Here is a 25,044-nt window from a genome sequence, read left to right as displayed (position 1 = left end):
ACAGTGCTACAAACTGATTACATCAGGAGTATCTCTCCTCCTTTGATGTCCCATTGAAAGTCCAAGTTGTCAGTTGGAGTTTATTGCTTTTAAGCGTAATTTAGGTGTTAAATAAGTAAGCGAAAAAGTGGATTTATTTTTAGCTTCATTTCAAATTTATGATTTTGTTGAAGATTTGTTTGTAAGTTGTCACTTATCTGAAACAACCACTCTACCTAAGTCTAAAAAGGAGTGTTTGAATCCCTCAGTGCATCACATACTAGTGGCTGTTACTTGCAAATTTTTGGTGCCCTAGTACTTGAATAATTTCTCCATGTTCAATTAAAATCTTTGTAATATCTTTTTCTAAGATCTTCAATTTCATATATATATATATATATGTGGATACAGTGGTTGATTCCAAGATTATTTGAAGGAAACTTTTATCTATTCTAAACTAGTACCCATTGCAAGCCTTTTGTGTATATTCAGGCTTACTGCTGCAAAGACATCTGTGCACAACATATCTATAGTTCATGCAAAATTGTATGGACATTTGTAGGATTCAGCAGAAGGCAAAGGGTTTTGGCTTGATGCACATGTAGAAGGTTAAAAAGATGGTCATTTCTCCTTTTGCCTGCTTAGGAATGCACGTGTCTTTCTGTAGATGAAGGACAGCCTATTCAAATATTCTTTAATAGCTATTAATTGTGTTAGAACTTAGCCTTCTCATATGGCAGTAGTTAAGTAAACCTTAAGTTTTGCAGTTTCTGTGACTTTGTTTTTATTATTTATTAGTTCATCATTTCACATAAGCTGCCTTTTGCACCTGTTCTGAGGAAAGTACTGTGACATGTGAAAAGCCTGTTAGGTATTGTTGAACAGTGTAGGGGTGTGGTGAGTGAATTACTACATTATCATAAGTGAGATGATAACATGTTAAATAGCAAAGTAAACACTGGATAGAGGTATCTGTGGTTTCAAATATACTGACACGAGTTATAGAAGAGCTCATTCCTTGACTGGATTGGTGGTTTTGCTTTTCTCTGGGAAGCAGAGCTGAAGTACAGCTGTGGGTTTGTTGCCAGCACATAGTCTGACAAATACTGTGTTTATATAATGAATAGGCACAGTTGTGTTTCCTCAGGTCCCTTTGCTGGGGTTAGTTATGCAACCTGCAGTGCCCTGCAGTGCTGTTCTTGGGCTCTTGTTAGTCCCTCCTCGTGTAGCCTTTGCCTTGTGGTTTGCCTCCATGTCACAGATCATACAACTCGGCTTCTTGCTGTTTTCTCTTTCAATTTTTACTCTTTGCTGCCTTTCTTAGCGAGCTTTTTTCCTTCTTATTGATTCCTGTGTCTGTAGTCTTTTTTTTAAATTCTGTTTTTATGTCCTCTTGCGAAGGAAAGGCTTTTCCCCAAAGTCTCAGCATAAAGCCCTGAGTTAGAATACGAGCTGGTGTTTGTATGGGTCACCCATGCTGCAGGGGTTTCCCTGCAGGAAGCCATTCCACTGGAATGGTAAGTGTGCAGGGTTGCTCAGTGAGAACTGGGAATCACAAAGCGAGCTGTCAAGCCTCCCTCCTCTACTACTTCAGGGAAACAATTACAGCTGGAACATGCCCGATGGTTTGGTTGTTCACACACGAGGCAGACTATAAACTCTTGTTTAGGTAATATTAAATTATTTTTGTCCATGACCTAAGTAGATGTGATTCATGTACTGCCTACCCCGGCAGTGCTTCCTGTTCCTGCAGTAATGCCTCTTACAGAATTATCCCTGTTTTCGTTCTCCTCCCTTCTCCTTCTGCTTTACATCCTCATTAAGATGTTGCTAAATACTTAAAAAGAGATGTGTAGGACTAACAGCTAATATCCCCTCTGGCCATGACATTGACTTGGACTGCAGTTTTTCTAAATCATTGTCAATAACCGTGGAACTTTGTTAAAATTAAGAAACCTGTGTGTTTAAATATTTTGGGAAAAAAAATTCTGGTGACCTATGGGAGAGTAAATGGATATCAAGGACTGCATTTGAGCTTGGTGCAGTGTACATTCAGCAACGCCTAGGTGCATTTGGGATATTTTAGCTCCTAATTCTGCTCTTCAGTACACAATAAATTCTTAAAGAAGCTTTTCTGTGCTAGTTTGCCTGTGTCACAGTCAGATTTATTTCTGTGCTGCAGGTTTGGATATGCACTGCCGGTTAACAGAGCCTCTGGGAATGAGAATAGCAGAGTTTCCTTTGAATCCTATGTTTGCAAAGATGCTTCTGGAATCAGGTAGGAGAAAAAACAATCACAGTGTCTTCATAGGCATGTAACTGTAGTGTAGTACTAGACATTTGCTAAATTCAAGAGAAACTATTTCATCCTGGTGTGGTCCTTAGTGAAAAGAAATGGTTAAACTCATGAACCTCTCTAATAAATAGCAAGTCTAACACATTTGTTTCTTAAGTTTTCCATTGAGAACATTCAATCTTATGAAAAAAAATCCAGGAGTTTATGTATTTTGCTTTTAAATATTCTGCTTCTTGTCCTTTTTATTCTACATGGGGGTGAGTTGAATGGAAGAAGATTTCCTTTACTGAATTTCTCCTTTTACTCCTCAGGAAATTTTGGCTGCTCCCAGGAGATTTTGACAATTGCTGCCATGATGCAGATTCAAAACATCTTTGTGATCCCCCCAAATCAAAAAGCCCAAGCTGTAAGTTCAGTTGTGTCTCATTTTCTGTATGTTAGTTCCACATTTCTGGATTTCTGCCAAGTGGTTTCCTGATACCTGTTAGAGACTGCAAGTTTGTGTGAAAATGAAGCAAGGTCTGGAACTGTACTTGTTAATTGTAGGTAAATGAAGAAACGAAATAACAGTGGGAATCTTGGAGTCCTTTACTAGTGGTAAAAACCTCCTTCTGAGAACCAGAAACAGGAAAGGTTATAAACCAGTATTGGTCAGTGTAAGGGTTTGGAAAAAAAACCCAAACCCCAAGCCTTCCCACACACCACTTCCTTTTGAGATGAATAAAACAGAAAGTAGTAGGAGGTAACAAATTCGTAATAGGTAGAGGGAGCCTAATTTTAATGAAAGGAGGTTCTTTATGGGGTAATTTTTCTAATTTCATTTGTAGAAGTGCTCCCAAATAAAGGGGAGGCTAGTGAAATATTGCTGTTGCCTGGAGGAACTGCCCTAGGTGGTAATAATTTTAAGTCACCAGGAAATACAGAGCTGATGGGAACTGAGGATATTGGACATAATTTCTGTAAAACTCTGCCTCTAAAGTTATATTTATTCTTCTCCAGGCCAGGCAACACAGAAAGTTTGCTGTGGAAGAAGGTGATCATCTCACTATGCTTAATGTTTATGAAGCCTTTGTCAAAGTAAGTCAATTCAAGTGTATGTGGATTTGCAGGAATGGGAAGAATTTGAGGTTCTCAGTTCTGAATCTGGAAGTTCTCAGAGTCACAGCATCCTCAAAGCTGAGGACTTACTAAGTCTATGAAGTGATAGTTCTGCTTCAAAAGCAATTCTGGTCCTATTTTGTCACAGACCTTCTGTAGTTTCTTGGAACAGGGAATAAAGAGAATTTTGTTTGGGTTCAGCGTGGAAATCTTACGGGTAAACAGCTGTTTTCAAGGAGACTGGGATTTTTGAAAGGGCTTGGGGAAAACAAGTATCCAAATTTCTAATACAATATTTTGTCATGTTTTACTGATGATAAACTGCATCTAAATCTAAATTTTTTTTTTTCTAAATAAACTCATTGATCATCATACCCTCTTTTTCATTGACCTTATGTATTCATCCTAAGGTTTTACATCAAGCTGAGGTTTCACTTAACAATTTTGAAGTGCTGCACCTATTTGGGAGAAGTATGTTTGCTGGTATATAGCAATTGTATAAGAATATATTTGCAGCAGTGCTGAGTTGAAGTAGTATAACCACTCAGGTGTTTAAACATGACTTGCCACAAAGCAGCCAGGCAGGGACCAACTGAAATGATCCCCCTTAAATTTTATATCTGCGTGATTCTCTCAGAAACAGCCAAATGCAGAGATCATGGGGTGGTGGCTGCTGGAGAAACAGTTCTTTGCATAGAGAAGGCTGAAGCCAGTGTACAGAAAAGGCTGTTTACATTTTGAGGTTGAAAACAGACTAGTTTATGATCTGAGAGGATGAAATGGAACAACTGATGCTGTTCTCTTTCACCACATATGAGGAAGTGAAGCACATCTGTTTGAAAATACCCCACAGCATTTGATCTGCTATTATTTAGGAGTTTTTTGAAACATGTTTTGTAGTTATTGGTGCTGTGTACCCTTGTTAGGTGCTTATGTAAATAGGTAATTTTCAGGGAAAACACAATAAATATGTTGTAGGAGGCAGAATTAAAAGAGAGCAAGGCTATCCAAAAGAGTTTGGGGTTTGTTTTGCCGATGGTATCCCACTGCAAGTTTTTCTGTTCTTCTCACTGTACAGCACAGCAAGAGCTCCCAGTGGTGTCAGGATCACTTTCTGAACTACAAAGGGCTTGTTAGAGCTTCTGTTGTAAGAGAGCAACTGAAAAAGCTTCTGGTCCGTTTTAAAGTGCCAAAGAAGTCCAGTGAAGGTGAATTACTCTTTTTAACCCATTGTTCAATAAATATTGAAGGTAGTTTCCAAACTATCAGTCTGCTTCCTGCTTTTCTTGTAACTCTTGAAGTATTTTCTCCCTCGCCTAAAAATAATGTCAATTAAACCCAGATTTTTTTTCCTAAAAATGGCTGAAGAAGAGCATTTCAGCATATTTGTACAATTAAAATTTAATTCGATGTTCATTAGCTAAGTTTTCCAGCAAGAGATTTTAACCACTGATTATATATTTAAGGGAATGATTTACCAAAGAGAGTCATAAATAGGTCCCCTGTTCCCTCTTAGACTTTTCAAAAAGTCATTTTTTGGTGTGTTCAAAATGATGTTCAGTCACTGATTTCCAGCTGTGCTGTGTGTGCACAGGTGCCATGACTAGTTCTCAGCACTTATCTCTAACTCCTTTGAAAAATCAGACTTTAGTCCTCACTGTCATGCAGGGTGAAGGACTGTGAAACTCTCTGCATGGAGTGGGAGCAGTAGTTTTTTAGGTAGTAATTTTCGAATTGCTGTGAGATTGAAGACAAATGAGATTGCAGGATTTGTCTACCTTCACACCTTTGCTGTCCAAATCTGATGCAGTGTGAAAAGTTGTTTGAGGTGATTAAATGGTATTTTAGGGATTTTTGCCATTCCATTGACTCATTTTACAGAAAATTTCTTCTATTCAGGTGATCCAGATCCTGTTTTGAGATGTATAGTTTCTGGATTCTTTGCCAATGCAGCTAAATTCCACTCTACTGGAGCTTACAGGTAACTATATATAGTTCCAGTACAACTGTTGATTACTTGGAAAGCTCCTTTGATGAATAAATCTAAATTTAATCACCAAACAGGTGCTTCTCTAGACACTTGCAATTAGAAACATGTGGCAATTGATTTACTAAATATTTGAAGTTTTGTATTTGCAAATGGCTTCAATGTTTATCTCTTCTCTTTGGCAAATATAACTAAAGTTATTAGTAGTGGGAAGCTGTTACTAGTAGTAATTAGCCTGTGTTTATTTAAGCAAGTACAGTTGCAGTGCAAAAGTAAATAAATGCCTGAAATGCTACTTTTTCATTTAATGTAGTCATAACTTCTTTTAGGACATTAAATTATTAGTTATTCCTTTGGCCAGGATTTAAGCCTGGTTTCATCTGTTCATTAAATGCAAATCTTATTAATTTACTCCAGGTCTTTCATTCTTGCTTTTATTGACATTCTTACTGGGGAAACGTTAAACAATAAATAGATGCACAGTCTGAAATAGTATCTTGCTTTCAAGGACTATCCGTGATGACCATGAGCTCCATATCCACCCCACCTCAGTGCTGTATGCAGAGAAACCTCCACGCTGGTAAGTTAGAGCTGCTTTTACTTCTGTGGGGATTTTTTTAAGGCATGTTCCTGAATGACTTCTCTCCACCAGTGGGTAAATAGATGTAGAAGGTCACCGTTCCCACAGAGAGAATCCAATTGTCATTTCCTTTGCCACATTTTGTAGGCAGTATCCAAATAAATCAGGGGAATAGAGTGACATTTAACTGCCAAAAAACCCTGCAGAGTTTGGAAAGCAGAGCCAGGTGACCCTTGTTTAGTGGGCACCATATCTTGCACTGCAGATTGTTCTTCGAGTAGTCTCTGTACCTAGACAGAACTAGGGTTAATTTACTTTTATTAAGCCTATTAAGGAAATATCCTGTCAAACATGTGCTGCAGTAATTGCAAATGGCTTACTGGGAGAGGGCTTACACACAAAATGCACGATGTGAAAAGTTATGGCTGTCCAGCAGATTGAGGAAAGAAATGGTTGTACTTTCCCATCAGCTGGGTTATTTTCATTCTATTTGCGGGTCAGAGATGCTCAGATAACAAACAGAAATGTGTTCCTAACTTTCAGGTCACCATGATCAGCCTGAAGTATTTGGGCTTTTGTCCTTCACTGCCTGTTGCTGGGACTTTGGAGGATAAACTTGGCCCAGTGTCATGGCTCATGGCATCTTGTAAGACAGGAGTAATTAGCAACCTGAATTTCAGTGCTAGTGCATCCTGGGCAATCATCCTCTATTGAGGGCTTCAATTCTCTGTCTGTTACAGGTGTATCAAAAATGTGTTCTCATTCTGGTTGATTTTCCTCAGATTTCTCTTTAGTTGTATTAGTTGGCATATCTCATGTTGCGTTTGGCAAAGAGAATTTTGGACTCACTCCTCTTTGCTTTTGAGAGCAAAATACCAATTAATAAGAGCCCACAAACCTCATGTGTTTGCAGCTCTGCTGTGTATAGAAGGCAGATAGTGACTTCTGGCTTTGGTGACTAACCCTTCAGCGTGGGGGTTTGTGCTTCCATGGGGAAAAGGACCTTCCCTACTGAAGGGTGACCTCAGAAATAGGCTGTCTGTGCTGGTATCGTGTTCATGCTGGCAGCAGGGATGAGTCCACATGGTTGGCTGTTTCTGTATCTCTTGCCAGGAGATGTTCTGGCAGGAGTTAAAGCTGATTTCTCCCTCTAATGCTTATCTTGCTTGTCTGCAGACTGGCGCCAGGGATACTCATGCTGGGATTCATGCCCTGCTTGTTGTGGGCCCAGGATTTTGGTGCTTTTGACATCTTTCCTTATGATGTTACAGAATAACTAATATTCTTTCTAATATTCATCAGTTGCGAGTCCCCTTTGGCCCCATTATAAGAAATATTCTCTCTTCTATACCTTATATGCATATGTCTTGGTAGTATGTGAAAGTGTTTTCATGGCAATCTAAAGTTGTCTTAATGGAGAATACTCTGACCAAGCAGAGGGAAAGAGGGAAGAGGCCAAGTTAGAACTTAAAAACTCTCTTGACACTCTGTAAATGCCACCTCTGGCAGCAGCATGTGAAGCTGCCTAAATATGCTCTAGCTCATCTCTCCCTCATTGCTTTACAGCAAACACTATTTTTTCTCCTTCCTCCTAGGGTAGTCTACAATGAAGTCATCCAGACTGCTAAATATTACATGAGAGATGTGACTGCCGTGGAATCCGCGTGGCTCCTGGAACTGGCTCCTCATTTTTACCAGCAAGGAACGGTACGGACTCGGCATAAATCCCAAACGGTACCACTGCTGCACCAGCAGCTCTTGTATCTGACCTTCCTAAGTGTTTATGTTTTGTTTCTTGTCTATTTTGTGGGACAAAAATTAAGTTGGTTTTGTTCATTTGTTCATTGATTTGTATTGATTTTAATTCAAAGGCAGAGGATAGTAAGTTGATGCATGAAAGGTTTTTCCCTATTATCCAGCCACCAGACGGGATCTCAGAGATACAAAGTGGTTCATTTCCACCCTGGTAAATTGAGCCTTCAACCATTTTACACTTGAATATACGCACTGGACTTGGTCATGAGCCAGTGCTGTATCAAATCTGTACCTGGAATAATTAGTCCTTTGATTCACATCCCATACACACACAACACAACATCCCATAGTGGTATGACCTCTCCACAGGCTGAAGTTTGGGATGAGATTTTCCTTCAGGTGGGTGGTGTTGGGAGGTGGGTTCAGATAAAACTTGAATTGCTTTTTGTAAGTGAAGAATACTTGTCTTGAATTTATTGCCTACCTTACATGTTCTCAAGGTAGTGCTGCAACTGTGTGGATATTCTGTGAAATTACATCAGAACCTAATTTTTACCATTACCATTGTTTTGGTTTGATAGAGGTGAACTCAGTTTGCAGTATGACCTAATCATTGCTTTCATCCTGAAGTGAATGGAAGCTCTGGAGGATGGTGCTGGTTTTAAGGATATTTGTCTTTTCCAATTTGGTCAGTTATCCATATCAGCCAAAAAGTTTGGGTTTCCTTATAAAATGTTTAAAAATTAGAAATGTTTCTATTGTGTAAAGCTTTGAATCATACATGTAAATTTTGAATAAGCAAGCCATTGCAAACCACACAGATTTATGTTAGTTTATAAACATTCAGACCCTTTTTCTACTGAAGGATACATCTTTGTGCTAGGAAGGGATTCCTCAAATATGAGAGGTTTTATTCCTATATCAAGTTAAAACCAAATCCCCAATGAATAGGATTCTGTGTTAAAACGTTCTTCTACAGCTTCATCTTGGTCTCAGTCAATTATTTCTCATTCCAAATTTTGCAGAATTTCCTTCATATTTTTATTCCACATTTCTGTAGGTCTTTAAAAGCACAGAGGTCCAAAGGTCCAATAACAGCAGGGTTGATACAGTAGTTAAAGTCTTGTCCTTCATGTACGTGCTCCTGGTGTTTGTGCAGATGTATTGTTGGGAGCACATCTATCTCTCTGTGCATTTTTACACCTGGCAACTTGCTTCCAGTGGGAAGTTGTCCCTTTGCTTGCAGTTAGTTAAGAAGTACTGGAAGATGTTATTTTACACCAAGCCAGAACATCACTTTGGGGTAAATGTGGATTTTTATTTCGTAGCTTTATTTTAGCTGTATCAGCAACAAGCAGAGGTTGGGAAGGCATATTTGTGGAAGAATTTATATAATTTGGGATTAAAGACTGAAAGCATTCTAACTGATTTTTTTTTTGCTAATCGTGGAGTGCCTGCTAAGCAGACTTTCTGTTCTTTTCTTGCAGCATCTTTCCTTGAAAGCAAAAAGGGCTAAAGTAGATGACCACTGACATGACCTAAGTCTTGTGACATCAGAAGCAGAAGCTACCAGTGACTCCACGCTGGCTACAGTCCATTCAGCAGTCAGTTCATTAGCAGTTTGATCTTCCATCAACTTAAATGCTTAAATGCCTGCCAGGATCTGTAGGGGTTTATGCATGACCAGTACACTGTAAACCTACGTAGAGCTTGCATTGTGGACATTTTATTCTTTGCCTACTTGACCACTGTTGTTAATCTGGGCATGTTGCTCCTTTTAAATAGGTAGAAAAACAATTTAAAAAGTAAGCGGACATCCAAGACCACAAAAAAATGGAAACCTTCAAGAAAGAAACAGATTTCCTGGAGTGGTACAACTGCCTTATGAGTGTGGGGAATAGGGTACCCTGCCTCTTTACCTAGAGCACTGTGACCTACACCGCCAAAACTGAGCCTGACTCCCGCCAGCAGGAGCTCAGGGCAATCAGCTACTCCTGGAAGTGCAAGGTGCTGCCATGGAAACATTGATTTCATGTGGGACCATCCCAAACTGGTGCAGCTTGTGCTCCCAAGCAGTAAAAGTGTCCCACCTGAGGTGGAGCTGCCCCAGCTCCCTGTGCTGAGCAGGGGGCAGCTCTGTACTGAAATGTCTTGTTTCTGCACATGAGAGTTGCTGTTTGGGGAGGGGGAGGAAGAGGAGCTCAGTATTTTTAAGAAGAATTAATTTTTTGTTCAATCAGGAGACTAAACATGTATATTCCCAAACAATCAAGTTCACTTTACTCTTTTTTTTCCTACAGGATTAAAAATGCTGGTCTCTCACTGCTTGGCAATATCAGTAAATTTCATTAGGGAGATATCGTGGAACACTGTTTTTTAGTCTCTGTTGTTCGGTAGGGAAGGAAATGTTTTGTACTTTCCTATAACGAACACAGTCCTATATGTTTGTTTTATTATGAATCTGTTCTTTACTGCTTGGGACTCATCTTCCTATGTTACTGAAGAGAAGGATGCTCTGAACAGTTTCTGCTTTAATCAGGATTCCATTACTACTTTTCAGTAAGGAACTATGCTTATTTGTGTTTTAACAAAATAGCTTGGATTACATGTATTTAATTATTTCCATTTTCCATTTTTACCTATTAATATTTATTTTAGAAAGATATTGTTTGAAAATTTTATTTTTGTAAGGCAGCTGATTTGATAATATGTTTTTGGCATATTAACTATTTTATTTTCTTTTTTTTTTTTAAAGTATGTAAATAGGCAAAAACTTCTACATAGAACAAATGCCTTCCTCATTACAGGACTGCCTCGAAAGCTTTCTTGAGAGCTTCTTTACCTTCTCCCTTGCAAACACCTGCAGAGAGAACATGTTGTGCCCTGTGCACTGTGTGTCTCTTCAGTGTCCCGACTGCCAGCACAAACCAGATGTACCAGTCTCCAGGAATGGCACCAGCAGCATGAAAACTGTGTCACCTTCCTCCCTGTTGTCCCTGTGACCCTCACCTTTGTATGAATCTCTTAGAGTGGAAGCTCTTTGGGGCAGGGACTGTCTCCCAGCCGGAGCTGAGAGCAGTGTTGGCACTTACTAAAAAGATTCAATTTGCAGGTTTTTTCTCTTAAAGGACTGGAGAAAGAACTGAATATGAAGACTTGTAAAATGTCCGTGTTTCTCTGTCCTCTGGAAGTATTCTTAAGAAAAATAAAACCATTGAATCGAAGCAGTTTGAGAATTCATCACTTCAGTGGGTAATTTCCCAAGGAACTATGTGTTTGTACTGGCCTGGGCTGTCAGTGGGTGGCTACTACATTTGCCAGTTCTGAGAATTTTGGGTGGTTCTGGAGAACTCTCTTCCCCAGATGTCCTTTTACCTGGCTTCACAGCTGCAAAAATTTTCTGTAGGAATGACTGACTTCTGCAGAGTTCAGAACCCAGGGATGTACAAGCTTTGCCAAATGCTACAAGCAATTTTACTTCTATAAGAATGGGTGCAGCAGGTCTTTGTAAACAAAGAAAGAAACTAAGACTTGTCTTTTTAGCAGTTTTACAAACTATTGAGGCATCAGCAGCCACAAAACAGGCAGACTTTATACTAGAGATGCAAGCTAAGAATAGATGTTTTTAGGATCCAGATTAAGGTCACCTTTAGAGAGAAAGTCCTGCTTGCATCAGAGATATGGACCCTTTGAAGGTGTTTGAAGACAGAGACCCAAAACTTTAAAAACCCTGAAAATCTCTTTGCTTTGTAAAGCTTTGGCCTACAGCTGTGCTGGATTTGTACAGAGCATTATGCTTTAAATAGCCTTGATTAAGGAGGTGGGTTACTGCCTTGTTGTTGGCTCTTTGCTGCATAAACAGTCTGTTGTGGGGGAGGTTGAAGTCATTTGAAGATGGTTGTCAGAAGTTTATGAAACACTTGAGGATTTTATCTCTGGCTTTTAGAGAATGAGGTTAAAATATTAGTCTGTTGAATCAAAATACTGCTTGAAAAAGAAGTCATTCTTTCACTGGCAAGGAAACTCCTGACCAGCCATCCTGGAGTCAAGGACTGGGCTGTGTGTCTGGGGACCAGCAGCTGCTGCTGATTCCCTCTTCAGAACCCCCTCCTTTGGAGCATCAGTGAGCACTGGAAACTGTGCAAATCCCGGGATTCTGGTAAGTGTCACTTACTGGACCAATTCATCACTTTTGAGCAATTCCATTGAAGGCAACTTGGAAGCAGTGTTTATTGCTGTAATTTAATAACTTAATGTTAATCTCTATCAAGTGGCTGTACAATCACTAAATGGCAAAGAAAGTCAACAATACGAGTCAGCATTTGAAGTAAGTTCCTTTACTGGGACTTGGAATAAACAAGTTGCAAGATGAACATAAGTAGCATGTGGGAAAACTGTCCTTACATCTAGTTTTGGGCTTAAAACTGAGTGCACTTTGAGAAAGGTGCCAGTAGATGGCAGGCACCGCTTTCAAGTAGTATCTCGGGGGAAAAAGTAATGGGCCAATTCTTAACAGTTCTTCTTATTCTTCAGTTTTAACATTCAATTAGTTTAGTGATAGGTGGGATGAGAAGGGGTAAAGCAAAAAGCTCTCAGTGGCTGTGGGATAAAGGCAGTATTTGAAATGCAGAGATCACCGAAAAGCCCAGAGGGCTGCGTGTCTTGCTGATTTTAAAGCAAACAAACAAAATGCCCCCCCCAAAACCCCAAATTCCCGAACAATAAATTCTGGAGCAGTTCGCTGAGTCATAAAACGTGGCAGTTTGTCCACACTTCATATTCACTACAAAGGAATTTCTGAGCTGTGTTGGATTCTAGCCACTATCGTAATAAACAAAATTAACAGTTTAGGGCAAAAAAAATCCTGTTCTGTTTGTGGCAGCATGGCAGTTGTGATTCCTCTCAGAGGATGCAGGAATATCTGCCTGCTCCATTCCAATACTGGTTTTTGCAGGACTGCCGGTGTGCAAGGCTGTGAGATGCAGGGGTTATATCTGGCTGCGTTGCCATTTATGAGAGATCAAAAATTGCCTGGAATTCCAGAATAATAATTGGAATTTAAAGTGAATAAGTACATTTAATTTGTCTTTGTTCTCCTTAACAGTGCGTGTAGTGCACAGGATTTGTGGTAGGTGAGCAGTGTGGAACACACTCTGTGCAGGTTACCCTGTGAGTAGGTATTTGTACCCTTGGTGTTATTAATCTCTGTACCTTTCAATTTAAACACCACCTGGAGGATGTGCTGTACCACAAGGAAGACTTGTAAAGATGAGGAAGGAGGTCCAAGTGGAAAGCACTTGGCATTAAATGGGGAATGAAGAGAGCAATGGTGAGAACAGGGCTGCAGGTACACGGTTGGCAAGAGCAGCTGCTGCTCTGGATCTGCTCTATGTCTTCCTCCTGTTCTCCATCCAAAAGTTTTTTACAGACACATCCAAATTCTTGTCCCTTTCTCACAAAGTCCTTTTGAGTCTATTTAAAGGTTGTCTTGTCAGTGTGAGGAGTGGAATACAGAGGGAAAATGTATTGTAGAAGGAGATCCCAGGGAGTAGGAAAGCTGAAATATATGGGAACCCACTACTCAGTCACTTGAGTGAAGTTCCCATTAGGGTTTGGAGACTTTCCAGGAGCCCTTTTACCTAAGCAAGCAATAATTTCTGGCAAGACAGGTGTTCTAGGCTTTGCCAGAATTCCTGCACCAGGTGCAGTGAGAGGAGAGCTGAGCTGAGCCTGACAGAGCTCTGAGCAGGGCAGAGCCACGCTGAGGGCACCCAGCAGAGCCATGGAGGCTCCAGGGACAAAAACCTTCGAGTCCAGAGGGACTATAGATCACTTTGGAATGGGCTGTTTTGTGTATTTTCACAGAAGTCAGAAGATAAACATTCTGTATCCACCTCCTCTCTCCAATATTTTTTTCTGGACTGACTTTTTGGTCGGAGACAGAAAGAACTGGAGCATCTGAATTTGCTGTCGACTTTGTCTCTCTCTTTGTAAACCCACTTGTAGTTCATTTTACTGAAGTGTAAATATGAGTGAAATTTTACCTCCTACATCAGAAGGAGACTGCAATGTCTGTCAGACTTATTGACACCCACAGACACGATGCTTTCTGGAAGGCAAAAATGGTTTTGGCAAGTGGGTTAGCGTGTTTGGAGTTCTCTTGCCAAAGCTGGCTCAAACAGTTCAAGAGAAAACTCTTCTCTCTAAAACTGGAAGGAGCAGATTGCTGACATCTGATACTTCTCAGTGCTGACTGATCTTTAAATGCTGTGCTTGATTTCAGTTGCACTTTTTTCCTCACTTTGATTTCTCTGTTAAATTCTGGGGACTATTTATGTCACTTGTCTCCCTTTAACTCCTCCTTTGTGGTGACTGGAGGAATACCTATGAGAGGAGAGAGTGAATCTTCCTTCTGTCCCTTCTTCTACCATGGCTGAGTGGCAGAAAGTATTTGCTGCACACCTCTCCTCCTGTGCTTTTCCATTGCAGAAAGATGCAGACCTGCAAGGGAGTGTTGTTTCTCCTCCTTTTCTATTAAAAAAAAAGTGAAAAAGCAGGGTGAAACTTAAAAACATGGATAAAGTGCTAGAATATTCCTTCGGAAAAAAATTCAAAGCCTTTTTAATTAAAAGTTTTCAGGGAAAAATCCATGCATTAAGGTAATGGCCCTGTCTGCAGCTGCCCAGCTATTGATGTTTGTTTCTCCAAGCTGTGCTCTGCACACACACACACTCACAGCAGTCTGACTCACTGGGCCTTGGCAATGCAATGAAAATGCCCTTCTAGAGACTTCCAACATCTCTCATTTGTTCTGTGAGCCTGTGTTGTTTTGGCTGAGGGGTTCATGTGGCACAATCAAGGTGGGAAGCACTGAGAAAGCTCCTGCTGTCAGCAGGAACTGCTGTTAAAATCTTGGTGCTTACATGATGCTGAAGAGGTGATATGGAGCTCCTGAGTGGAGCAACACGTGGCAAACACGTAAGAAAAAATAGCAACTGAATCAGAATTAATTATTATAGGGAGCAGCTTTTCTAGACAGTGTCTTGTCTGAGTAGCCAGGATGGTTCAGAGGTTTGGAAGCTCTTTTAATGTCTTTAAAGATTAAATCCCTCCATGGCTGTAGTGTAAATTTGCGTTAGTTATTTACAGCTACCTGCATGAAAGGGCTCTGGGCGTGAGTCAGGGATCTGTGAGGGCTGACTTTTGAACATCTGGCTCCTGCAGTGGACACCACAGCCTTGTGTAGGTGTCTAATCTTCCATGCAATGCAAAGGAGCTGTTGATACCAAAGGATAAGGTGCATGACATTCAGTTTGCTTAGTGGGAAGCTAACTGAGATACCTGGGATAGCCAGGTAAAAGTGAGTTTGAGGTGCTTGTCCTGGTGGGAGCTCAGCTCTTCGGGGCACTGTGAAAACTCTCATGGGACTGAGTTTCTAAAATTCTCCCATTAGGTGATGTAGACATATGTGACCCAGTTCCAAAGCTGGAAACCCAGTTGTATTCACTGAGGAGACTATGGTGGGACTTTTAGGTCCTCTTCAATCACAGTAACACTCTTCACCTCCAAGAGGGAGGCTGAGGGTGCAAATGGGGGCACTCTGCACCCCCAGAGTACAGATCAGCTCCCCCTTGTAGAAGGGAACCAGCATCACATCGCCTTGGGAGGAGGAGTGTGGCTGCAACTCTGCAAGAGCAGCTCCCAGGGAGCAGAGCGCCCCAAATCCTTGCACAAGTGCTGTTTGTGTACTTGGTGTGAGAGGGGTATTGGACAAAACACCTTGCTGGGGGTTTGGGCCATGGTAGGAGCTGGGATTGGAGAGCCCGTCCCCATGAGCTGGGCAGAGCTCAGCCCCGTCACTGGGGTTAATGGTGAAGGCTGGGGAGCCTGTGATGCTGAGGGCAGGGACAGCAGGGCTCGGAGGCACTCAAGTAACAAATTGAACAGTGAGTATCTTAAGATGACTTTGGTTTATTGTCCAGATCGGGTCAGCGGAAAAAATATTGGGAGACTGAACAAAGAGACAGGCTGCTTTAGCAGATAAATGGACTGATCATTTCGTATTGAGGAACAATCTCTAAAACATAGTTTACTGCACAGCTGAGGGCTGAGGCATTTGCTGATGCCAAGAGCTCCTTCTCTGACCCTCGGCACGCGTGGAATTAAATGGCGCGGTGTTTTTTGATGGTTAAACTCTCCAAAGAAGACACTCCATTTGTTACCAGGGCTCTGATGAAGTAAAGTGTGGTTTATATGTACAAGGCCGGCCTTCAACTCATCTCAGAATGAATGGAGAGGTAAAATTGAATTTTACACTCCTGCTGCTATGATTAATGTGCGGGCTCTGGGCTCCCTGGCCGGCCGCAGGAGGGCAATGCAGGCTCGCTCTCCACTGCTGCTCGGGGATGCCGGGGAGAGGGGAACTCAGAAATGAATGGCTGGGGTAAGAATAAACCCGTTCGAGCAATAAATTCCCCGGGTATCCGTCTCAGTGCAGCCCCCCGATGTGAGGCTGCACCTGACAAAGGAATAAACTTGTTGGATGAATAAAAAAGTACATGTACATTAAATCAGAGAGTCTAATGGCAGGGACTGAGAGCTGCACGCACCTCACTGAGGAGTGGGAAAACGGGTAAAGCTGCTGGAGGGAGGTGCTCAGAGTTTGACAGGGATGTGCAGGGCTGGAGAGCTTTGGGTGGCCCTTCAGCTGTGTTGCTCCATCCTCGAGGATGGCTCAGAGGAAGACCTCAGGAGGTTGAAAGCTTCTCACAGGCAGGAGAGAGACAAGCTGCCCAGCAGCCCTAGGTCTGTGTGTTGTCCTCACCCACTCCAGGAGCAAAGGAGTGGGTGAGACCTGTCCATAACTTCCTTTGGGACTGAGTGGCTTCAGCAGAAGCGAGTTGGGAGGCCAGGATTTATGGAGCATCCTTGCATTGAGGAGAGGTAATCCCTGCAGCACGTGCCATTACACTCTTCTTCCACTCCCTGGGACTCTGGTTTTCCCACAGGGCAGAGAGGATTGCTTGCCTTATTCCTTTCCCACTAGTCCCGGTGGGGAAACAAGCTCCTGTGAAACCCTTCATGGATAAAAATTGTTCCCTGGCCCTCCTGCATGTTCTGGGCAGTCCTGCTGCTTCATCTACAGAGTGGTGATCACCTCCTTCCCTCCATCCCCACCTTCCTCAGTGAGAGCTCAGCTGGATGGTCTGCACATAAATCCTCCCCGGATATAGGGTCTGATCCAGCTCCACTCACTGCTCAGTGCACCAGCTTCCTTTTGCAGCATTTGAACCAGTGGTGAGATGCTCAGCTGTTAAAGGGTCATGTGTTTATTAAAAATAAACATTTCAAAAGGATTTGAATTCTGATTTCAATCAGGAAATTGTTGGACTAAGTACTGCAGAGGAATATTCCTATGTTAATGCATGTAATGGAATGTTTTTCCTGATTTGCTGTACTATTTTTCCTAAAAATGGATAAATTCAAGCCAATTATGTACAATAAAAGTAGAACAAGGTAAGCAATTGCCTTTCCCCATCTCTACATCCCTGAGCTCAGGACTTCAAAAGGCTAAAGATTAGAGTTGGTAACAGGAAAACAACCTGGAAATCTGTTAGATCTGGGCTGCTGAAGCCAATGGACTCCCACCTATGTGACTGACAATAGAACTTGGTAAATCACTAATTCTTTAATTTTCTTATTCCTTGATAAACTGAAATTTTACATGTCAAGTATCAGGTGAAACATCTTTTACTTTGTAATTTCCTGTTGGAATGCAAAGTCAGAAATACTGTTTTGGACAACAACAGATTGTTGTTTGCTCCAAATCCAGGCTGGGATGAAAGTTGTGGTCTGAGGGTGCCTGTTACCTGAGCACATCATTCCTGGGGTGGGTCTGAGTCCTCCAGCTCAGGTTGGATGGTGTGACTGGGGGGGGGCAGGTGGCTTTCAAACATCTGCCTCAACTCAGCATCTCTCCCCCAGCCACCCCTGTGGGCACCCGCTGACAAACAATAAACAGCTGAAGGATAACAATGAGTCAGGTGAAAAAAAAGGAAATTGTTTTTTTGACAATCTGCTGTTGGGAGCAAGGAGGCAAAAGACCCTGTAAGGATAAAGAGCCCGGGAGAAAGGGGATAAGTTAACATTAAATGGGCATGTGGTGACAGGGAGGGAAATGGTGGGACAGCTGGAAATGCAGCAGGAGTGGGGAGAAAATCGATACGAGATAAGCGTTGCAGGGGTAGTGCTGTTCATCAGGTGACAAAGTTAAAGGCAGCGAGACACTAAAAGTGAGAAAATATCACTGACCCCCTGCAGTATTGATCAAACAGCTGAGACACTCAAGGCCAAAGTCACTAATAAAGTGAGACATATCAGCAAGAAGCCCATGAGAGCAGATGAGTTGGCTTCCGAAGGTCTTAAAAATAAAAATAAAACATATCTGCAAAAGTTCTTGTTAACCATCTTCTTTGTCTTGTTAAGTGCAAAGGAGACAAAGCAGCTTTCTTGGGAGGCACAGCCAGGGAGAAGAGAGACCCGAAGATTTGCTGTGTTATTAAAAAGGGGGGTTGAAAACTGAGTGGATTTTGTGGTGCAGAGGAAAGAGGAGCCTGTAATGCTGGGGAGGGACTGCAGTTCTGTCAGATGCCCCTGCCAGCTCTGCCAGGACACCTGCAGGAGCTCACTGAACTTTGGGTCACAGCCCAAAGTTTAAATGAATCAGTCTGGCCACCTGAGCACCTTTGCAGGGGTGCCAGCAATGCCCCACAGAGCCTTCAATCAGTTCCAGAGGGAAGATCAGGTGATTTGTGTTCCTTGGTCTCCTCTGATTGCACATGGCTGAGGGAGGCAGCCAATGGCAGGTCCCTTCCAGGACACAGATGTTTCAAATGGGACCAATAATTCAATTAATAGAAGTTTATTCCTTGCCTCCTCCCCCTTAAAATGCCTGAAGTTGTGCCTGGAGGATTTGATGCCCTCATTTGCTTTTTGAAACAGGTTCAGGTCAGCTTGGTGTGGGCACAGCCCACAGCTATTCTTGACCACCTCATGAACCAAAACTTGCCCCAGAGCTGGCCAAGAGGGGGCTCGTGTCAGTGCTGTGTGTTGGGAACTGCTCCTGCTGCTGTGGAGCTTGGGCTTGTGGAAGCAGAGAGAAAGCCTTGCATGGGGTGCAGACCCCTGTTCCAAATCCCAGACACTTCAAAATGTCTTCTTATGCCCAGTGGACAGTGTGAAAAAAGAGAGGTAGGTGTTCCTATAATTTCTGGCTTTTTATACAGGACATTCCAATTAGTTTGTCTAAAGGTATTGAGAAGTGCAGGTGACAGTGTGGCTGTCACATGCCCCCTTCTGGACCTGAAGTCCATCCCATAACTGCTTTCCCCGTCCTTGTACCCCCTCCCAAAGGGCCACCCCCTGGTCTGCTGCTCACATGGAGCCTTTCCCAGCGCTCCCTCCTGGAAAACACCACTTCCTTCTGCCTGAAACCAGGGGAACCCGAGGGCCTGGGCAGTGCCTCGTGAGGCTGCCCAAGCAGGGGGATAACAGATGATGTGCCAGCTCTGGAGCCCTGTGGGTGCCTCAGCCCCACGCTCATCCCTGCCGTTGGTATGGAAACAGCCTGGAACGAGGGGAAGGCACCGTGCACAGCCCGCCCGGCTATTTGTACTTGTCTAATTATTATTACTCTTTGCATTTGCTTCCAGTGGGTGAGTAATGAAAGAGGGTTAGAGGGAAGCAAAGGTACGGGGGGAAGAGAGCAGTGGTTTGTGGGATGGGTATCTCGTCTTGGAGAGGAGGACATTCATCTTCCCTGGCATCCAAGGGCAGCCCCGGCTGCTGGTGAGTGGCATCCACATGTGGATACTGAGTGGGCCTCAGCCCATGGGGACTGACAGGGCTTGGGCTGTGCTGGTATTTAAGATTGTTTTGATCCATAAGTGCCAGTTATTCATGTTTTGATTTCGAAATATTCACCAAGCCAGTAGTTCTGAAATTAAGCCATCTCCCCATGAGACTTTAAGAGATGTTAAAAGACTTCTCAGATCTTGATCCAAGCTGTTGTACTCATCCTTGATAGCTGAAATCTCCCCCTTTTCCTGAGAGTTAAACTAGATTAAACAGTCACTTTCTCCTCCTAAAGCCAAAGGTAATTCTGGATTTTTCAGGGCAGAAATCTTTATCCGAAGTGGGACAGCAGATGTAGCTCTATAACCACACTTCCTTTGGTGAAGCATTTTGGTGTAAAGCACAGCTGCCCTTGGGGCACGATGCTTTTGTTGGATGTCCCATGGTCTTGTGCTGGGTGTGATGATGGGTGGGAAACAGAACCCTGAGGTGCCTGTGTGTCTGAGTGTACCTACCTTCTTACTTGTTTGCTGTTTTTCCTCTTGACCTGGTAGTTCCCAGAATACTGCTGCTGACCTCCTAGAGGGATCCCTTCTGTGTTTTCCTACAAATTTGGAGTCAGCCTGTTTTAGTGAAGTCCAAAGTATTTTGGCCTCCTGCAGATTCAGAGGGGTGGGGAGAGGACAGGATGTTACATGAGAGTGGGGTATTAATTCCTACTTCAGTGAGAGATGTGTAGATGAGAGATCTGGATGTGTCAAAACAGAAGATACAGCCTAGAATCAGTTCAACCAAGCTTTTGTTAATTGAGCATTTTTATCTGTGTCTCACACACATAATCTGTGGTACCTTTAAACCCTTGCAATGCTCAGTCTAAATCCCTGTATCGATAATGGGGGTGGATTTCTTTGGCCACAGCAGATTGTACTTGTGTGGTAGAGCTTTTATGTGATGCAATAAATCTTCCCCTTGTTTTGGGTGACACTTGAATGTCTAAAACCAAGAAAGCTGAACAATGTATAGTCTGGCTCTTTTTGTCTCACATGTGTGACTTACATGTGGAGTATTTATAGAGGCATCCATAAATACATCATAGAATTCCTCCATTGCAATTCAGGAATTTTAGCAAGGGTCATTTTTATTCAGTGGAGAACATGCTTTTATGCAGTTTTTCTGGTTTGTTCTTCTTTTTCTACCTATTTTTTGCCAGCTGATTCCCAAGAGGAGGTTTCTTGATATCTGCACAAGCTTATATCTTGCCCTAACCTGTGATTATGGGGAATTTCATGCTTATGTTACTCTCTGTGGCTGTGGGGGAAATTTGGGCTGTTCTACTAGCCAAGGCTTCCACTGTTGATCAGAGCTGTGTTCAGCAAGGTGAGGCTTTTGCAAGACAGTCAAACACTTCTTACTCTGCTCCAGAGAGGGCAGAAGGTAAAACCAGCAGCTGATGTGTTACTGTTTAGTGTGCTCTTGATTTGTACAAAAAATCAGTGTCTTCTTTCAGTATATGAACAGTCGTATGAGAAGGAAGATGCTGGATCTGGACTGGAATGCTGGAAGGTAAAGGGATTCCTACCCCAGGATAACACAACTTTCTGTACAAAGTTGGTATCTCAAGCAGAAGCTTTGGAGGGTATTTGGAAGCCAGTCCAGCCAAAGCACAATGTGATCAAATACAGGTTTCCCACAGTGAAAACAAAACCTCTCAAAGACCCTTTCCTGCCTCCCCTCTCTTCTGGAGGTGTGCAGTGTATTCCCTGTAACACCCTAATCTTTGAGGAGCCTGAATCCACCCTGGTGAAGGCCACCAAGACACTCTGCTGGGATTTTGCTTGGGTGGGTTTGGGAAGCAGTTTTTTTCTTTGTACGTTGACAGAATAGTTCAGAATTACTGTAATTCATGGTGGGTAGGCACCAAATCAACATTTCTTTTCCCTGAGCAATCTGTTCCTTTAACTGCTAATGGCCTGGAAAACCAAAGCCATCCTTTCTTTTGGGAAGAGTTTTGAAGCTCCAGAGCAGTAAAGATATATTGCTTCTCACAATCAAAAATCAACACTCTCGAGCACAAGATCTGCTCGTGCTTGAACACTTCTGGGTCAATGAATTGGAAGGTTGTTGGCTGAATTTCCCAGCCCTTCCAGCCCATGGCTGAGCATCCCTGCCCTCCCCTGGCCCTGGTGCTCAGGCAGACTCTGGCTCAGAGAACACCGAGGCCACATTGAACTTGCCCCTCTGGTTCCGTGATCTGGGAAGGGAAGAAACAAAAGCCCTGGGCTATAAAAGGCCCCAGCACAAACCTGTCCAGGGGCACGGGGTGATAACAGCCAATTATGATGGTATTATAAAAGATGGCATTACAGCACTGGGAGTATTGATTGAACCTTTGGCCAGACAGACATTGAAAGAGAGAGAAGGAATGAGTGTGAGATCAATATATGCATCTTTAGGCCTATTTATCTCTGGGTGATTTTTCCATTCCCCTTCCTGTTCGATATGGCATAATTTACCTTCATAAAGTGTTCAGCGTCAGGGGTCCATTATCAGAGTAATCAGTTTTGATTAGTAGAAAAAGGGTACAAAATTGTTTAGCCTCTAGATAGAACTGTGAAGAGTGAGTAAACTATGCTTGACAGCACCTAATGCAGTTAGAATGTAGACTTAATTTGATTTCAATTCTTTATGGCTTTCTGTGATTTCAAGCATCTATTGGTTTGTTAGAAAAATATAATAGGAAATGGGCTGTGGCATGTGGGAGGGGAGAGGGAGGAGAGAGATAATTTAAGTTTGCAGGATGCAATTTTCCTCAATATAAACATTCTAATGCAATTTGATGCCTGTTGTGTTTTGGTGTGCAGGGCAGGAGCTTTTATTTTGCAGATATATTTTTATCACTTTGAGGATAGACAGGGGGTAACCCAAGCTGAGTGGCTGGATGTTTATTCCCAGCTCTTTCCCTTGAACTGTGCTTAAGCACTGGCACCTTCCTAACTTGGGCTTGCTCCTTTTAAAATGCAGTGGAGAGTTCTGTAAAATGCATTAATGGTGGCAGAGCTCTTGGAGATCCTCTGGTGAAGTGAGGGTCCTGCTTTGAAGTCAATAATTGATCAGGATGTGATTAATGGTGCTGAGCACATCATTAGTGTCAGAGAAAAGCCAGTTAAGATTTTCCCGGGCAATGACTTCACTCTGATTCTCAGGACAACCAGCAGAACAGCAGCACTGTAGGCTGGGAAGTATTAGTTGTTTTCCAAACTTCATTAATTAGATAGTTTGAATCCTCAGGCCATCTCAGTGCTGCCTGAAGCAGCTGCTTCACAAGTAATGTTTCTGCCTCTCCTAGGTGGACACAGAGGGACACGCTGTCAGTTAACAACATGACTCAGTTTGTTCCATCTCTGACTTAGCTTCATGATGGCTGGGGAAGAACTGGGAGTCTGCAGTCTGAGCTGCTCCTTTTGAACCCAGGGTACTGATGCTACAACCCCAAATTTATTGGCAGGATTTTTGATTGAAACAATTAAGAGAAAATAATATGAATTCGCAAAACACATTGGTTGACACAAATCTGTGTTTATTAATAAACAAAACAAAAAAAAAGGAGAAGAGAGGAGAAAACCCCCAAAAGCTTTTGGGTTTTTTGATTCCTTTTTTTTGCTTCTGTGTAAGGCCATTCCTCCAGTGCTCTACCCTCACTGCTGGTATAACACTGTTCCTCTCAGCTTTTCCCTTTCATCTGGACTTGCTTCCACAAGCAGGTGACTTGGGCCTTGTGTGAGATAAATAACCAGTTGTGGAGGGGTGAGATGAGGGAGCAGAGGGGGCAGCTGGCATGTCACCTGCAGCAGGCTGGGTCATTTGCAGCTGTAAAATTTGATGTGAATGTAAAATTGACAATAAAACCTGAGTGTGCCAATTCTCACTGCATTTAACTGATGCTTTCAAACCCTTCTCAGATACCCATCTTGTTCTAAATCCGCCCCACTTTTTTTCCTTCTCTCTCTTTTTTTCCTGTCTTCCAAGAGAACCTGAGCAACTGGAAGAAAATCAGACAGAATTCTTCAAGTTGGCCAGTAAAGCCCAACAAGGGACCAGCCTGGGTCTTGTGCCCCCAAAACTGAGCTGCTGGAGTTCTAACCCAGTTGGCACAAGGCTTTTGGCATCACATCTGCCTCTGCCCACCCATGGGAGAGTCCCTTGCCCTGAGTGAATTATCTATAGCATTTTACATGCCATATTTATTTTTTGAGCTTTATCTATAAAATTAGAGCTGGACAAATCCACTTGAGTAACAGGATCTCTAGTCACAATTCCTGTAGTATTTGGTTTATACCCTCTAGTGACCAGAGCTTTTAATACCTTTTTCTGCTTTGAAATAGAGACAGTGTTGCCTGTTCTTGTGCTTTTATTGAGTCTTGAGATATTTGGGCTGGTGTTTATAATCCCAGCTCCTGGAGGCAAGTGACTGCAGGAGAATCTTGGCTTTTGTTTTAAGCATTTCTAGTAATTGTGGTTTGTGAGAATGGCTTTAAAATGTGATCCGGCTCCATGGTAAAGACTCAGGAACCAGAAGGCAAATAAAAACTTAAGTTAAAAAAAGGCACAACCCCTATTAATTTTTGAGTTACTCGGGCTTTTCTGGGGGGGTGGACAACTTACAGTCATGGGACCTGTCTACATATATATATATATATATACACATATCTATCTGAAGGTGTTCACTTCTATTTTTTTTTTTGTTTGGAAACTCAGGTCTAAGTAAGGTATTGGTAAGCAGCTACCATCAACTACAACAAAAATGTTAGAAACTGCTCTCCCCCTCCTGTGTTGCTTCACTTGCTGCACATCTAATGCAAATCAAAGCAGCTGAACACTGGGCTTGAAAATTACTTTTCTTGGTGAATTTATGTCCAGCTGGAAGTGCCAGTAGGAACTTCTGCTCCTGGAGTTGAGGAAATGCACCTCAGGGTCTAAAGGGATGGGCAAGAAGTGATGTGACATGGAGTGGTTTGGTTATGGTAGTGGTTGGATGATGGCTGTGGTCAAAAAAGAACTGATTGTCATTACCTGAAAAGTTGTAACTCTGCCACTGCTGGTTTGGGGTTCTGTTTGTTTTTTGTTTGTTTGTTTTCTTGAGGGCATGAAAATGGTATAAATTCATTTTTACGACCTTTTTTTTTTTTTTGGTCAAACCAAAGTCAAGTTTTTGCTTTCTGAAGAGGAACAGGCTGGATTTGGGAGTTATTGCTGAAATGGGCCATTTCCCACCACTTTTTCTCTGTGCAATAGCAGCTGGCCTTGCCCCACCATGTCCATGGGAGAGTTTTGTGGTGAATTTTAGCTCTGCAATTGCAGATCTCTGTCAGAAACTTCAGCCTATGTGTGGATGGGCCAGAAGTACTAAACCAAAATTTCAGAGTGAATCAGAAGGATTTCTGTGACTGGTTTTTTGGTCCCTAGCCCAGCAGAACTCTCAAACACATGTGCAATCTG

At 42.4% G+C, this 25,044-nt stretch overlaps 1 protein-coding gene across 2 annotated transcripts in view; it reads left to right on the top strand.

Annotated features, from left to right (window-relative positions):
* Positions 1-10,919, top strand: part of DHX35 (DEAH-box helicase 35) — a 29,070-nt gene extending 18,151 nt beyond the window's left edge. Inside the window, exons 15-22 of one of the 2 annotated variants that reach the window (XM_027693907.1) lie at positions 2,162-2,257; positions 2,587-2,681; positions 3,275-3,352; positions 4,452-4,581; positions 5,273-5,354; positions 5,869-5,940; positions 7,536-7,647; positions 9,183-10,919. In XM_027693907.1, coding sequence (XP_027549708.1) covers positions 2,162-2,257; positions 2,587-2,681; positions 3,275-3,352; positions 4,452-4,581; positions 5,273-5,354; positions 5,869-5,940; positions 7,536-7,647; positions 9,183-9,227 — 710 coding nt within the window. In that variant the 3' untranslated portion in view covers positions 9,228-10,919. Of the gene's footprint in view, positions 1-2,161; positions 2,258-2,586; positions 2,682-3,274; positions 3,353-4,451; positions 4,582-5,272; positions 5,355-5,868; positions 5,941-7,535; positions 7,675-9,182 lie in introns of both variants that reach the window. The other variant, XM_027693906.1, reaches the window with a different exon arrangement.
* The last annotated feature ends 14,125 nt before the right edge of the window (positions 10,920-25,044 follow it).

Source organism: Neopelma chrysocephalum, unplaced genomic scaffold (assembly GCF_003984885.1).
Source record: "Neopelma chrysocephalum unplaced genomic scaffold, ASM398488v2 Primary Assembly neopelma1_94, whole genome shotgun sequence".
Lineage (NCBI taxonomy): Eukaryota > Metazoa > Chordata > Aves > Passeriformes > Pipridae > Neopelma > Neopelma chrysocephalum.
This window is presented reverse-complemented; position numbering and strand designations above follow the sequence as displayed.